Below are 16,782 nucleotides of genomic sequence, written 5' to 3' on the forward strand. Positions count from 1 at the left end.
TGGCTGAGAGAATTAAAAGGAACTTGCGGAAAAAGACAAAGTCTGATTCCTCCTGACAAAGATATTGGATCTTCTGAATTAGATACACTTTTCCATTTCTAAATTGTGAAAGGCTTTTTGTCTTCAACTGTAAGATCTTTTTGCAATCTGAGCTGCTGCTAATGTATGCTTCATGCATTTGAGGAGAGAAAGGCATTTTAGTGTCAGCTAAACTAAAGTTGTGGTAGGTTCACTCAGGGAAGTTTACCGCTTCATTCCAAACTGCCCTGAGAGTAGAGAGCAAATGCAGTCCCAGCCCCAGCACTGGACCAGACTCATTCCATGCTAACTGTTGCTTCTTGTGGGAACTGCTGATTCTGGATGCTTAAGGAAAAGACTCTAGATCATTAGAAATGTATTTGCAAAGTTCTTTCACAGCTGCAACTAATCTCATTCCTGTTTTAATTTTGTTTAATTCAGCCCTGTTGAGCAGCCTGGCTGGAATGCAAGCTAGTGCCTTCTGACAGATCTCTGTTCAAATAGATCTTTAATACATACAATTTTATAACATAGACTGTTGTCAGATCAATGAATATTACAGCTGGATCCGGTTAGTGACTTTGTAAATTGCAAATGATACTGATAGTTTAGAAAATTCAAGTCAGGGTAAAGAGTAAATCCTAATTACAGAGTATTCGAGTTATGCCACCCTCTGTTTTCTTTCTAATTTGTGTCTGCCTTACTTAAACAGTAAGCTCACCTGAATTTTACATCTGCATTCTGTCACAGACTGAGAAAAGCTAGGGCATGTTCTAGTTTACCAAATTTAATGACATGAACTATAGTGCACAAATACACAGAGCAAGTGTAGGTATTGTGCATGCAAGCTGATGAGCTACTAGAAGAGCTTAATATGACAGAAACAGCGCAACCTCCTGTTGTACCAAAATAGAATACCAGTGAGTCCCACACATGCTGGGGTGCCCATCATTTTTGAAAGTACATTTGTTGTTTAAACAGTGGTATTTGAGACATACAGTGATGCTTAAGGGAGGAACATAAGCAGTACTATTTTTGTTAGGTCATTGCCATTTGTTTTAAAGTAATGCACTGTCAGTCTTGACTGGAGCCAAAGAATAATGAGTGCTCTTCTATTTGCAGCAATATGCCAACCAGGATGCAAACACGGAGAATGCATTGGGCCAAACAAGTGCAAGTGCCACCCAGGATATACTGGAAAAACGTGCAACCAAGGTAAGAAAGTGAAGTCCAAGAAAGAGAATTTGTTTGTGAAATCACAGAAATATTGTTGACCTTTGTTAATGCTGTGTATGTTGCCTGCAGGCATAGGATAACAAACTCACATACCATGTCTGTTACTGCTGTAGCTGTTCTGAAACTGGGACTGACATCTGTAGAGAAAATGGCATCTGCAGGGGGATGATACTAGGAAAACAATTGCTTTTGTTCAGGTGAAATGAAGGAGATTAACATGAAGTATGTATCCATGTGCTGTCCTCTATCTGAATCAAGTAATTTAAATTTCATGGTGAGGATTGTTATTTCATAAGGTCACAATTCTCAGATTCAGATAGTGAAATAGTATTTCTTCAATTAAAAATGATTTCTTAAATACTTTATCTTTTTTTCTTGTTTCTAATCCTGACCTAGGTAGCTTAGCGATAAGCTGCACTGTGTAAATAAGAGTTGAAAAGATGGAGTGTTGTTTTACTGCATTATCATTTAGTTCATTGTGGGTTGTATTAATCAGGTATCCATGCATGGTATTGGTGACAGAGTTGCTGTGGCAGATGTCCATGAGGCTTTTGAGGTGCCTGCTGACAGTGATGTCCCAGATATCCATCAATCAGATCAAGTCACTACAGCCTATATCAATTCTACCTCATATGGCTGTTCCTGGAGTCAGAATATGCATTCTTGCAACATGCTGATTCCACGTTAGGTTGAGACCCAAGTATGCGTCGTTGTTGAAGAGTCTGCTTTTGCTGGGAGGATATCTGAATGTATGGCTGGGAAGGGGGCTACAGGAATGCTCAGCCCCACCCCCAGTGTAGACAGCTGGGTGGATTAGAACCGTAGGCATCCCATGAAGCCCACTTATGTACAGGATAAATGTGACCAGTGTTACTGTACTTTAAAATTGTAGCTATTCTGTTCACTTCAGGGGCTATCTTTTTCTTTTCTGTTCTAGAATAATAATTAGTAATAACGAAGTAATGGTATAGGCAGAAGAAATGTTGGAATTTCCCTGTGGAGATGGAAGTCTTTCTAGGATATGTGAATGGTGCTGGGCTGTGAAATGTGAGTGCTGATAAACAGGCTTTACATCTCATCTGTTCGTGGTCTCAAAGATAAAGCCACATTCCAGGGATCAGTCCAAGAGAATGACAGAGCCTCGCAGCAGAACTGTTGCACTGTGACTGTGTGAGGATGCCTGAAGGCTGATCCTTTTCCAGTGACACTGCAGTGGCTGTGCCAATCACAGAATGGCCTGGGTTGGAAGGGACCTCAAGGATCATCAGTCTCCAACTCCCCCGCCACAGGCAGGGCCACCAACCTCCACATTTAGTACTAGACCATGCTCTCTTATGTTGCTATCAGCAGCAGCCAAATTGCAGTAACTTTGCACAAATCTTGTAGGTAACTTCAGTGCTTCCCTTCTCGCTTTCTAATTCTGGGTTCCATAAGCAGTGAAGGGGGGAAAAAAAAGAAAAGCAATATTCTGAAAAAAAATGCCTTGTGCCAGCTCTCTGGTTTGTAGCAGCAAGAACGAAACTAAAGCTTCTTTCAAAACATTTTCAACAGTAAATTGGTACCAACTCTTCATTAAGACCTATCTTCATAGGCAAATGTGAAAAGCTGCAGACTTGCCATTTTTACAAGTGTGCGCAGGTTACTTCGTGTGACTGGGAAAGGTTGTCTTCATGTGAAGAATATAAAGCATCTTTTTTGCATATTGCAAAGATTTGTTCATTTCACATTTTATTATGCCTTCTTCCCTTCATCTGAAGATGAGCAACTGTATCCAAGTCCACCTGGTCAGAACAGTGAAGCACATCTATTCCACCCCCTGGAGCATCGTTCAAGAAATGCACCTTCAAGGGGTGAGGTGGTACCTGTATTTCAGGCAGCCTGCTCCTTCTACCTGCACGGCTTGAAATGATAATAAATCTCTTGCAAAGGGATTGGAGGCTAATGGACCAATGGCTGTGATGCACAGGCTGAACTTGCAGTGTCGTTAGCATGCAGAGCAAATAACTGATTGTATTCCCTTGGTACCATGCATCTGCATTCTAAAACGTCTTGATTCTCCACCACACTCAGTGCTGTAACCTGCTTTTGTTTCTTTCCTCTGCTCATCCTTCAGGATCTGCACTTCTTAATTTATTTCTAAGCCCCTTTGTGAACTCAGAACAGTGTGAATTGTTTATTGGGTCAAATAGAGGCACAAGTTGGAACTTGTTGGGAATGAAAGCTTGAACTACTCTTTTATAGTATGAGTGATTGTTAAATCTTTGACTTCGTGTTGGGTCACTGGTATTCTGTTATCTCAGTCTGAGTAAACTTGGTATTGAATACCTGATGTGTTTTCTGGTTCAGGTTGGCTAGTAGGCAGAAAAAGGCAGAATGGATTTGGGTTCTGGATCCTTCTGCAGAAGCTAATTAAAAGAGTGCACTGTGTCCTCCTAGGAAGTTGTGCTTATGTACTCACCAGCTGTTTATGGGCTCATTCAGTCCTGTTCTGTGACTAGCAGGGCAGGGGAACCCACGGATCCCGCTACTGCTGGATGTGCCCCAAAGTTGGTCCAAGATCAAGTGTGAGGCTGTGCAGTGGTCAAAGAAGCCCCCCAGGTTTGCCAGCATAGCTCTTTTGTCATTTCATTGTATTCACATTTTAACTTCTTTTCTTAAAAATTAAATGCTTGCACTTAGCAGCTTTGCTTCTGTTATGGAGCTTCTTTTCATAGTGCCTAAAGCTTTCAGCCTGCTTTCATTTGTGCTACTGTCTTCTGTTACTTTGAAAGCAAGAATAGTGGTTTTGCACTGTGTAATTGTAGTAACTGTAGTAACATGTCAGTATAAGCAGTTCAGCAGCAAAACTTCAGCTGTGGGACAACACATGGAGATTCCTGCAAAGAAATTAAAGGGATTTCTAAAGACCAATGCTATGAAAGGGATTAACATTTTAAATACCAATGTGAAAATTTAGTCCATGTGTTTAATACATTTTAGTTTATCTTTTATAAAGAGGAAACTACTGCTGTTTTCTCTTTCCCTCTTTTGATGCACTTGTTCTGAGATGTCTTTATAGATGTTATTTGAAGTAAGCAGTTGATATCTTTGGGTAAGTAACTTGACCTTTTAAAACCAGCATATGTTCAAGAGGTATGTTGCTATAGCTGATTTTTTTTTTTGACTGCTGACATGAGCCTGAACCTGTTCTTGAAAAGACCAGTCCTTACAGAACAAGAAACCCATCTGAAGCAGATAGAGTATATTAATAGCAGGAATGTTTCAGCGCTCCCCCTATGTGCAGTATATCCGGATTCTTCTGTGAGAAGCATGCTGTTGCAGATGATGGGAATGTGGGGGTAGGTAAAAGGAGCCGTCAGCATATTCACACAGGCCTTTCTAAAGAACTTGAAAGACCTGCCAGTAATTATCCAATATTCCTGTTAGGAAACTGAGTGTGCTGGCTGTGTGGTTTCCAAGTACGTGCCTGCGTTGCTGAAAGAAGTAAAAGACAAGTTGCACTTCAGGGAAAATAAGAGGGGCTGGGCAGAGTGCTTTAATACAACCTGCTTGGAATGTGTCTTTGCTTTTAAGCAGTCAGGGCTCTGCTAGTGCTGTTTTCCTGAACTCTGGCATTTCTTCTGACTCCATAAGGTTGAAAACATCTTTCTTTCAATAGCTGATGTGGAAAACCCATGACACGCGAGTTTTAGATTTAAGTGGAGCTGAGCTAACAGCTTATTTCTGATGCCTTCTGACCTTAGCTTTCTGTTGTGGCAGCCAAGGTTAAAAAAATCAGACTGTTTAAAGGCATGGGCATTTTATTCACAGCCATGTATTTTTAGACCTGAATCAAAGGAGTCAAAAGGCGATGCGACAGCATTTATTTACAGGCAGAAATAGAATGCAGACAACAAATAATTTAGTCAAAATTTTGAAAACAAAGCCTACGTGATGTAATATCCCAGTAAAGTTGATCACACCTGCCTCTTAAGGATAGGTTATTCTCAGGAGTGTTTCTGTCAACACCTGAGCTTTCATTTCTGTACCAAGAGTATTTTGTACCAAATGGTGGTGTGCTATTCAGTGTCCCATGGGACTCCAGTTATTTAGGGGTCACAATGTAATCTATATGTTTTGGAAGGCAGCAGATTTTAAAGTGATGACAGTCATTAATAGGTATGCCTTTCAACTTTGGTCTGCGTAGTAGTTCTGGAAGCAGCTGTGAGAGACTGTTCTTAAGGGTATCATCTATGGAAGTTTTTGAAGTGTAAGCGAGATGCTAGTGCAACTATAGTATCTATCAGGAACTACCTGCTGTAGGAAGTTTCATGGAAGGAAAAAAAGCAGCCCTCTGTGCTGCCTAGAGAACTTTGCTTCCCCAACTGCTACTTTTCCATTTGACCTGTGCCTGTATTCCATCAATAGATGGAACTCTTAGTTGAAGATCCCCGTTTTGCAGTAGGAAATACACATCTCTTCTGCATCTGTTTCTCTTTGAACAGAGCAGGTACATTTTATGATTCTCCTATTGGTACCTGCTGGGAGAAGTATGTTCTCCTAGCAGCTTCAGCAATATGTTCAAACTCCTGAAGAGCAAGTGTTGGAAGTGGATGCTGTTTCTGCAATGCATGCTCTGCCAGAAGGTTGCAGAGGAGGTCACTGCTCCTTGTTCCCAAGGCACAGGTTCATCCCTTCTGGCAGCTTTTCCTCTCAGAAGTCATGCCTGCGCTCACCTAGTCTTTCTCACTACTGCAGTTCCTATTCAGGCTTCTTAGGAAGATCTTTTTGAGCAAAAACTGTAACCCTTACTATTACCCTGTTCTAGCAGAAGGGGAAACTTGCTGTTCTCTCCAGGACCATGGAAGATGAGGCCAGATGGAGAAATATTGCAGGATCATCTCTCTGCATGACATCTGCTCTTCAGCAAAAAAAACAAAGCAGCTCCAAGGATGATAAGTTTTTGTTCACACAAACACTGTTGGAACTCTCTGAAACAACAGCAGCATTAACAAAGCGCTCATCTGTAGGCATCAGAAGAACCTCCGAGTCTGATTTTGAGGCACATCAGTGACTTGGAGTCGAGTGTGTTTATTTTTCTCTTGATTCCTCTACATCACATTGATCTTAATGAAAGGGAAAGCCCTCCTCACTTGTAGAGTACAGATAAACAACTTTGTCCCGAAAAGAATTGCCCTCCAAAACTAGGTGATTGCAGTGTTTCAGGATGAATTTCACATCTAAACACTGGGAATTTAGAGAATGCCACATACAGCTAATTAGAACCAGTATTTTCCTTGACTTCCTTTCTGCTGTGAAACCCTACTTCCTCTCATTTTCTTTACAGCTCAGACCTAGTCTAATATGGACCTGTATTCCATAAGGTAACCAATGAATTACTGACTTCATTCTAACTAGAGCTTTATTCATTTTTCTGTTTTAATATCTTAACTCTAATCTAACACATTTAGTCTGTAAAAGCACGTGTGTCTTTCTCCGTTGGTGCCTTATGAAGTGCTGACTCCATTTCTGTGTCTACCAATTGCTGGGAGCACCAAAGGTTACCTTTCTGGTGTGCTGATTAAGGAGGGACACTTGATGTGAATGTGTTTAAAAGTAGAGATGGCTGTTTGCAAAGTTCCTGGAAATATCAGTTGCTGTTATCGTAACAGCACTCCAGTGGCTTTGTGCAGTACTGGAGACAAGGACCAGTCGTTAGTTAAGTACTTGCTGGCTGGATTTGTGACTGTATTTATTGTGTGGTCACCTGCGTTGTCATCTTTAGGCATCAATGAACAAATAACAAGGTTCTGTAGTGAATTATTCTGGTCTACCTGATCACATCAACATGTCTTCCTGGAAGAGAAGTGTGAAGGAATTTCTGACTCCGTCTTTTCTTGTGGGCTTAATATTTTCAGTTAAAGTCATGAGTTCTGTGTTACAAATCTGAAATAATAGCCTTTAGCAATTGTCCTTGGAAAATATCACTGGTATCACAGGTACTTTTTTCAGCATTGCCTGGATGATAAAAAACACATTTTTTTTCCCCAAGTTTTAAGGAGATTCTCATCACCTTTTCTGCCTTCTGCTGCAGCTTACTTTGAAGCATGACAGTGAATTGCCAAATTGCTTTCAGACACACTCCAGTAGTGAATGCAGAGTGATACGTGCTTCTTCTCTTCTCTAGAGTTCTGATTTGGGCAGCCTGAGCTTATACATTTGCTAATGAAATTTCTGTCCGTGCTTACTTTAATGATAGTACTTTGTTTCTCACTCATTGTTTTCTGAAAATGTATCTGAGAAACAGAGGTACAGAACTCCGCGTGGCAGGAGGACAGAACCATGCTCTGTAGAGTTTGTTCTGGATGTTTGCTGGGCTGCATCTACAAAACCAATTGCCTTATTTTTCCTTCTTTCTCAAGGAACCTGTTTTAGTAGGTTTTTCACTCATCATTGCTATGTTTTCTTTTCCCATCCCCTTCCCTTGTACTCTTTGTTTCAGATCTGAACGAGTGTGGACTGAAGCCCCGGCCATGCAAACACCGGTGCATGAACACGTACGGCAGCTACAAGTGCTACTGTCTGAACGGCTACATGCTTCTGCCAGACGGAACGTGCTCCAGTACGGCAAGGCTTGGTGCTTTCATTTTTCATGTCCTCAAAGCCCCTGCTTGGGTTTCCCCAGGAAGCTTTTATGAAATTAAGTTGTGCCCCATGCTAGAAGATTAATCTTGCTGGAAATCAGGCACTTGTACAAAAGGAGCTGAGCTGCTTTTTTTTTTTTTTTTTTTTTTTGCTTTTTTTCCCCCTAATGAAATTAGTCTGAGCAAACCAGGAGCAAATAGTTTAATTTTATTAGTTTTATTACAAGCTTTCCCAGAAGCATTCTCCAATGCAGTAAATCACTGTTAATTGGCCTTCAGGGACAAGTGCTTGCCGTTTTCATTGCAGCAAGGCACCTGCAGCTCTGCTGTATTACGTCCTTATAAATGTAAAATCATTAAAGCTGCAGATGTTGGTTGTCTGACTGGTATAAAATCGTACTGTCATCTCTCTGGAGATCAGGTTCCTACTTGCTCCCATAAAAGTGGATATTTTGAGTGTCTGGAGAGAGAGAGAAGGGAAATGACCTTTAATTAAAGATACTCCTATTTTAAAATGTCGATAATGTCCAGGACGTGTTATAGTACGTACTGGAATTTATTTTCATCATGGGGGCTGCATTCCATTACACTGCTTGCTACTGTTGTAGTGCTTTTTTCCCCCGTTATTGTCATTTTTGTTTTCTGTTGTTGTTTCTTTTAACCACGTGCGTTTGCTCTTTAAAGCCTGAATGACTACCTGTGAAATTCTACAGGTTCTCTTTACTTCTATTGTAACTATACTGTGTCTCAATTCCCCAGAGATTACAGTGATTTTCAGTTTCTGGTTGGTGTCATTATCTACATGTGTTCCGTTTTTGTCCCTAGGTGCCCTCTCTTGCTCCATGGCAAACTGTCAGTATGGCTGTGATGTGCTGAAGGGGGAAGTGCGCTGTCGCTGTCCTTCTCCAGGCCTGCAGCTGGGGCCTGATGGTAGAACCTGCATAGGTAAGCGATCAGTTGCAGATTTAATATTTAATATATACTTTTTATCCTTACCCGGAATGCACTTTAAAAGTTCATCAGGTGTATTTAGAATGCAATGTACGTGTAGTTTCAAAAGGTGATGGAGATGCATTGCTCAGCTATTCTCAAGTGGTCTACATCAGAGATCCCTAGTGCTTTGCTCCAGTCTTGCAGATTTCATTGGCTATCTTCTTAATGTCTGCGTGAGCTGACTGGCATCCAAGCCATGGCCCTTACCACTCTCTCCTGTTCCTGGGTAATTTTAAAGTGTTGCTAACAGAACCTCTAAAGTGCATGAAGAAGGAATGGGGAGGGTAGCTGTCTCACATACCAAGGTGATGCCCAGGACCAGAGATTAGAGGGATAATTTGTGCACATCTGTGAGATTTCCCAGAGGCAAAGTAAAGGTCTCTGCACACTCCCATTTTAATAGGATTTAGGCTCCCATCTCTCTTGCGTAATTGTTAAAATAAACTCAGGAATTCAGACTGTGTGTAAATGAAATGTACTGTTCTCACATTACTGAACATGGAAAAGGTGTTTGTGGTTTATCAGACTGGATTGTACCACACATGACTGTGGTCTAAAGAACAGTGTGACATGTGATTTCATTAGTCATTAACTATACATCCTGTGTGGATATGATGCTCCAGTGATTTTATTATTTATATCTATGCAGTGCTGCAGTTTTGCCACCCGTAGCAGCCCTGCAGACTGGCAGTAAAGGAATAGAAGAGTGTGAATACCCTAATAATCTAGTTAGGTGCCGTGGCTGTTCACAAGGGGGTGGTTCTCAAACTGACTTACCCATGTTGACCAAGAAGTTTGCAGCAGAACATGTCTGCATGTCTGTGCATATGGAAGAGAAAATAACCATTATCACACGCTGAAGAAATTGCAGTTAGTGTCACAGCAGACATCATGGCAGATAGATATCTTTAAGGTGAAGAACTGTGTACCTATGTTTCCGTGTGTGTTGTGCTAAACCAGTAAACACCTGCAAGAATCAAAGTTATTTGTGGCTAGAACTTAGTCTTTTCCTGACGTGTGCTCAAGCCCTTCAGTGCTTGTCAGCTCCAGGGAGTGTGCAGATACTGCTGCAGTGAAGATGCAGTAGAAGAATAACAGTGTAGATGGTAGTAAGAAAATTGAAGTGTGCACTGACTGCAGCTCATGAAATCCTAGTTTGAATAGAGTTTGAAAGACAGCTGGGAATTTAATGCTTATTTTTAGCACAGGTTTAAATTCCTCTGGACATTATTCTAGTCTTAGTTTAACCCATGGAATCATTCTCTTGTTAAAATGTTCCTTCCAGCCAACTGGTAAAGAGCAACCTAACAATTCAACTAGGAAGTCAATTCATTGCAAATCGGTAACAAAGAGGTAAAAAAGAATTCAGCAAAGTATTCATTGAAAATAGGAATTGACTAATTAATGGCTCTCGACTCAATAAATCTGTGCTCCCAGCTCTTTGGATTGGGTTTGTATACACTTCAGATTTAGAATGTCTGTAGCTATTTGAGGACTGAAAATCATAATTGTTTTCATTGCAAGAGGAGGTCTTATTAGATGTTTTTCTTGTGGATGGAAGCTTAAAAATATAGCCTTGTCAACTTAAAAAAAACAAACCCAACAAACTATTTTAAAATCAGCATCACAGTTGGTTACTTGGGTTGGTGATGCGGCCTTACTCACAGCAGGACAGAAGCAAGCCTGGTTGTAATCCTGCTTCTCTATTGAATGCTGTCTCTGACAGTGATTGGATGCTGCTTGTAGTATTTGCCTTATGAGCAGCCACTGGCTCTAGGTTTGGGAGTGTGCTTCCATCGCAGACCAAGCCGAGATCAGAATGCAGATCACTCCTCTGTACCCTGGCTTTCATGGGTAGCAGGCGTGAGCCATAGCCTGCTACAGCAGGCAAGGGGGAGCGGAGCTGCCTTGCACTGTATGGGCACAGGTCTGTGGGTTCTCAGGAAGCTGCCATCATGGTGTTATGTGAGAGCCATAGGAGGCCAGCACTTACCTTCTATCTTCTATCTAATGATCAGAAAGTTATTCCCACCAGTAAAGAGAATCCACTCCACTTTCCATATTACATGTGAGCAGTAGATGTGTCAGTTTTCAACAAGGTATTGATTAGCAGTTCAGTCCTATACCTTTAGGATGTATTATTGCCTTGAAAACTTATCAATGTGAGAGCATCCAACATGCTTCCTTCCCTACGTGAATATGTGAGTATGTGCATTTGTACAGAAGGAAAGGCATGTAAAAAATGTTTATAAGGTGCTCACAGCCTAAAATGTTACTAACGAGTTCAGACCAAGAGGCAGATTTATAGGGAGACTTGGGCATGTGGACAGGTGCCCAGCACTGGCCTCATTTTCTTTCTCATTCAGGCCTGTACTGCAGGAATGTGAGAGCAGAGGAGAGCTGTGCTGTCAGAGCAGTCTGATGGGCCAGGGGTAGAAGTTTGAGGGCTGCGTCCTTGCTGTCTAACAGTTCCCTGTGCAGGGTGTGGCAGTGCCAGTAACAGCTACTTCGAGGGTCTGTCCAACCTGTGATTTGTAACTTTAGGTTACCAGCGGCTTTGTTTCTTCTAGTTCCCCATTCGAATGCTTCTTGATTAATCTGGAATATATGAATATGCCAGAGCCCCTCACTGTCAGTGCTAACATTTCTTCTGTGCTATGTAAGAAACTCAGTCTTCTCTGTGCCTTATTCAGGCCTCTCTCACAGGCAGGAGGGCATCAATTACCCGACTTTGTTTTGCAGTCCTGACACTTGCAGCTGAAGTGTTCCTTTTCAGAAAAAAAATTGCACAGAGAGCAAAATCGCACTTTCCCATAGGTTGAGAGCCTGATAGAGGTGCAGAGCAAAGGCTTGAACTGTGCCCTGCAGATAACCAACAAACGTCAGAAGTGGTGTGCGTCAGAGGCAGCCGTGTGTGGCAGGTCCCTACCTCAGAGAAGAATTAGGGTTCAAGTACTAAGAAGACTTCAGCTCAGTTTCTAAGGGCTATAGAACGGGTGTTAGTGCAAGCAGCTTTTGAGACTCAGCCTGCCCTCCTGCTGAGAGCCCTGCACGCTGTGAGGGCAGGCTCTTTTGGTATCTGCCTGAAGTTCTTAGCAAGAAGCAGCAGCTTTGGGGTGCTGAGAGATGTCAGATGCTGGATGGACATCACACATCTTCCCAGAGCTCTGTCCTTACCTAGATGTTGCTTGATGAGACTTCAGGTGCCGCTGGCAGAGCAAATATAAGCCATGCATCTCAGCACTTTTAATATCTGAAGGTCGCCTTACACACACCTCCATGTAAGAGTGGCCAGCTACAGTGCAGGGTAAGAACTGCAAAGTGACAGGCAGAGTGTTTGGCCTGTAGTGACCAAATGGTAGCTGACCCAGAAACATTGCACCTTTGGCCTTAGCTTGAACTCCTTGCTGAAAGCAAGTCCTGCATAGATGAGTGTTTCTGATAAGCTCACCAAGCAGGCCATGGATTAGGGATGCTTGAGATCCTTATAGAAGCAAGCAACCTTTTATCACATGATGATGTATTTGGAGTAGGTACATATGGCTTGTGCTACAGGAACAATGTGTCAGGCATGTTTGTAATTACTGTTTGTTTTTTTTTGTTATTATTCCTCACCTATATCCAAGTGCCGTCTTAGTAACCATGCAGGGCTTAATGGGAGAAAAGTCATACAAGTTGCGTAACATAGCTTTTCTTCAGCCAAATACCATTACAGTTTTAAGGATGAATATTTTGAGGCCTTGAAGAAGGCATTTTCTTATCACTCCCAGTACTTGGGAAGGCTTCTGGCATGGGAACCATAAGAATCCAGGCACATGGCTAGGAGCTGAACTGAAGTGAGACAGACAGAAGTGCTCAGGTGTTACTGCTGGCAGACCAGCTTGCATTCACAATAACATTTTCAGAAGTACTTAGGCTATACCTCAGCTTTCACAGTGTGGAAACAGTTTCACGTGGGTTGTATAGATTGCATTTTACCTGTTACTATGAGTAATGCAGTTCCTCTCTTTCCACAGATATTGATGAATGTGCTACTGGGAGAGTTATCTGCCCGCGATTTAGGCACTGCGTCAATACTTTTGGAAGCTACATGTGCAGGTGTCATAAAGGCTTCAATTTAATGTACATTGGAGGAAAATACCAATGCCACGGTAATACTAACATATTTCTTATGAGCATGTAACTGAGGTGCATTTTATGAACTTGAATTAATGGTTTTAAAGAGGAACATTTGCTTATGGCTGAAAAGTAGAAGTAGGTTATTGTAGGTTGCTCTGCATCTGTATTTTAGGGAAGGGTGAGTAATAAAACTAACTAAACTGAATGTGGAACTGGAAGCGTATGTTTGACTCCCATTGTAACTGGTTCTCCTGTGAAAGGTAGTGGGAGAGCAGTGGTGGTGCTCCAGGAATTCCTTTTCAAAACCTTAGTCCCCAAAGATTTCACCGGGCAGAGACAGTTGTGGGTTTGGAGCAGCATGTCAGCTTTGGCTATGTCTGAGCTGTCATGCAGTTGTGGTTCATTGCATGCCCCAAGATCCAAGAAAAGAACATGTGGCTGAGGTACACCCCTGCTCCTTCCATGCCAGGCTGCAGAGCTATCCTTACCCTGGAGACAGGTGGGAAAAGGTGAGGGTTGGTAAATAACTTGTCTTTGTCTGGTCATGAGACTGGAATGCAGCTGGTGTGTGTCCTTCAACACTGATGTTCCTGGATCCCACCATCTTAGTTTCCCATTGCCTCAGCCAATGTATGATTCTACTCAAAAAAAAAACAACCACCAACCAATCATGTGGAAATAATGAGGCACTGCTTTATGTTGAAATATAGTTTTAGAGAGAACTCTTTGTGCAGTCCTAAACATATAAACATCATATATGTAGTTTCTATCTAGACGCAATAGGTACAATAAAGAGGAAGTGTTTTATGAAAAAAAGTAATTTTAATACCTGGGTGTTTACAAACGTGGATATTCCTGAAGTCACCACATTCACTTGCAACTTTTTTCATTTCAGTTCTCTTGAATTTCTTGAAATTTCTGTTTTTCATGATGGTGCTGCTGTTCATGTTTTTGCAAAGATAAGCAGGAAGTGAGGTTTCTTTTCATTTCTGATGTAACTTTTCATTGCAGATATAGACGAATGTTCCCTCGGCCAGCATCAGTGTGGTAGTTACTCACAATGTTACAACACACCAGGGTCCTACAAATGCAAATGTAAAGAAGGTTACAGAGACAATGGAACAAACTGCATACGTATGTAACTCTCCTTTTCAAAAAGAAGTCCTGAAAGTAAATGTGTGCATGAATCTTACGTTGTATGTTTTCAGGTATTACACTATCAGGCTTGGATCATCTCTGCTATTTTTAAAAGTTAATGAGGGTCCAGGGAACGTAGTCAGAGCTTTGAGTCTTGGTGTGCTTTGATAAAAATACCTCTCTCCCAGACACTTTCATAATTAGAAAGATATTCATCTTGCCCTATTCAGGGCTTCATTCTAGACGTTGTTTCACAGTGAGGACAAGTGAATAAGTGGGGTAAGTCTGGTCAGATGGTACATATTACTCATATGCTGTTGTTACGTACACTCTGCAGCGTGCCCCATGTCAGCAGTTTACCATGTCCGCTCTCCAGATGTTAGCAGAGCTGAGAGAGGATTTCTCTGGAAGAATTTCCCTGTTAGAGGATTCATGTTTGTGTTAGGAGAAGCAGTCATCCCTCTTGGTACAGAATAGGCTATTGGAGCTCCTCAGCATATGATGTCTCTCAGGGCTGCACAGCTCTGCCTACATGATTGCTTTGAGGACCTTGTGTTCACATGTGGGTTCTGGTTGTTGGTCACTCACCTGTCTTTCTAAAGAGCACTGCAAACCTGTTTCCTTCAGCTTTAGTCGTTGTGATTACGTGCTCTCACTGTGGTGATCTTTCACAACATGAATGCTAACAGTTATATGTGGACACACATGACATGTTACTGGGATGTAGTCCTGTAATACATTTGATATTTTAATACACCACAAGGTGAAAACAGCAGGCTATTCAAGATGATAGTAGTAAGCAGACAGAAAACCTTTTAACCTGCTATCTTCAATCAGTTCATTGTTTAACAAATACTATCTTAGTTTTAGCTCTGTGTTATACTTCAAACACTTTGTATGTCCACAAAATAAGTGAGTAGAATTCTTGCTGGGGCTTCTAAGATCTCCAGTGAGATGGAAAGGTTTATTAACAAATAGTAAAATATAAATAACAAAACAGATGTTCTTGGATTTCATGTCTATAGAAACTCTCCTTATGATATAAATCTAAAAGGTATTACCCTTTATTTATGAAGTATTGGGGAAGGTGGTAGGCAGTGTCAGTGTGTTGTAGGTGGAGCTCAGTTCATCTTTTCCTTTTTGTGGAGGATTAAAAAAAACAAACCACCATTCATTTATTTTCCCGGTGCTCAGCAAAGAAGGATTTAAAAGAAAGCCAGTTGGCTTCAGTTCATTGTCTGTAAAGTGATAAACAGCTGTAGATGAGGAGGGGTGTTTAAAGACGTGGAAAGTGCTGAAAAGTATTTTCTAAACCAAAGGTATCTGCCCCTCCGTGACTGAAAGGGTTGTAACATTGTAGTGTTACTAAACTTCCCTCTGTTCCTGAGTAAAAACTTGTGGTTTTACAGCTTAAGATATACCTTCATGTCCATGCTAATTTACTAATAGCTCATTTGGGTGAATTTTGATGACTGAAAGAGAGCAGATGCTTGGGGCGTGGGAAGGAGTAGGCACTGTGTGCCTTTGGTCATGCTAAGTCATCTCTAATTCGCTGTAATGAGAAGTGCTGATAATTCAGTAGTGTTGATGCTAAGGTGTGTGACTAGTTAGTGGAAACAGTCAGAAGAGGCATCAATTCAACTGACTCTTCATGTCAATGAATTATATTCTGAAGTTTCTGGAATGAGGAGTCCATTTTGCTCCCATCTTTATTTTCTTTGCAGTTACTCCTAACGTTATGATCAAACCATCTGGTTCATATCACGTATTCAAGGGCACAGTGTGCTTCCTACAGGAGGCACTGGTATAACCAGTAGGATTTGTGATGCTGGATGACAAGACAACCCCTCAGACCACCATGTGTGCTTGCTTTTGTTACAGAAAGGCCGGTGACCAGACCAACAGCTCGACCCACACCTGGGCCAACAACTCGAACCACACCAAGGCCAACAGCTCGACCCACACCTGGGCCAACAACACGAACCACATCAAGGCCAACAACTCGACCCACACCAAAGCCAACAACTAGGTATGTACCAGTGACAACAAGGCCAGTGACAAGGCCTCCACCTCCAACGCCACCTCTACCTACAACGTTAAGACCTACATTGCCACCACAACAAACTCCTCTGATAACCACTACACGTCCTTTGCTTGTTCCTGCTGAAACTACGTCTTCCCAAGGAGCTGCAGATGATAACAGGATACAGATAGATCCTCAGAAACCCCGAGGGGATGTGTTCAGTAAGTCGATTTACTTACCCTTTGCTTTATCCTAATTGTAGAAAACATTCAGTGTACTGTTTTGGTGTTTTGGAATGTTTTATCAATAAGAACAAAGGTATGGAAGTGAAAATGGTCATGCGCTAAAGCTGCCTAAATGACTGGTTTTATGACCTAGCAAAAACATGTGGAAGAAATTCTGGATTAATTCAACCAAAAGTTTCAATTTTTCTTCCTGAAATTATTAATGAACATAATATCCTGTATGAGGACTTAGCCTAGTTACATTTTCAGATGAAAATTTTGGAGGGAGAAAGGAAGCTGTGTGCTTTCAGTTTCAAAGTAGGCTTCTTGGTCTTCAGTAACCTCTCTCTTATTTTACTTGATTTATTAGCCTCAGTTTCAATTAGATTGTATTATAGTGAGTTATCTT

General features: G+C 41.5%; 1 protein-coding gene across 4 annotated transcripts in view; it reads left to right on the forward strand.

Annotated features, from left to right (window-relative positions):
* NPNT (nephronectin) overlaps positions 1-16,782 on the forward strand; it is a 42,719-nt gene that overhangs the window by 12,853 nt on the left and 13,084 nt on the right. For 2 of the 4 annotated variants that reach the window (XM_072334820.1, XM_072334822.1), the window contains 6 exons: positions 1,141-1,233; positions 7,736-7,870; positions 8,703-8,822; positions 12,887-13,021; positions 14,001-14,123; positions 16,008-16,370. In XM_072334820.1, coding sequence (XP_072190921.1) covers positions 1,141-1,233; positions 7,736-7,870; positions 8,703-8,822; positions 12,887-13,021; positions 14,001-14,123; positions 16,008-16,370 — 969 coding nt within the window. The remainder of the gene's footprint in view (positions 1-1,140; positions 1,234-7,735; positions 7,871-8,702; positions 8,823-12,886; positions 13,022-14,000; positions 14,124-16,007; positions 16,371-16,782) is intronic. The other 2 variants (XM_072334821.1, XM_072334823.1) reach the window with 1 other exon arrangement.

The sequence above is a fragment of the Excalfactoria chinensis genome, chromosome 4, assembly GCF_039878825.1.
Source record: "Excalfactoria chinensis isolate bCotChi1 chromosome 4, bCotChi1.hap2, whole genome shotgun sequence".
NCBI lineage: Eukaryota > Metazoa > Chordata > Aves > Galliformes > Phasianidae > Excalfactoria > Excalfactoria chinensis.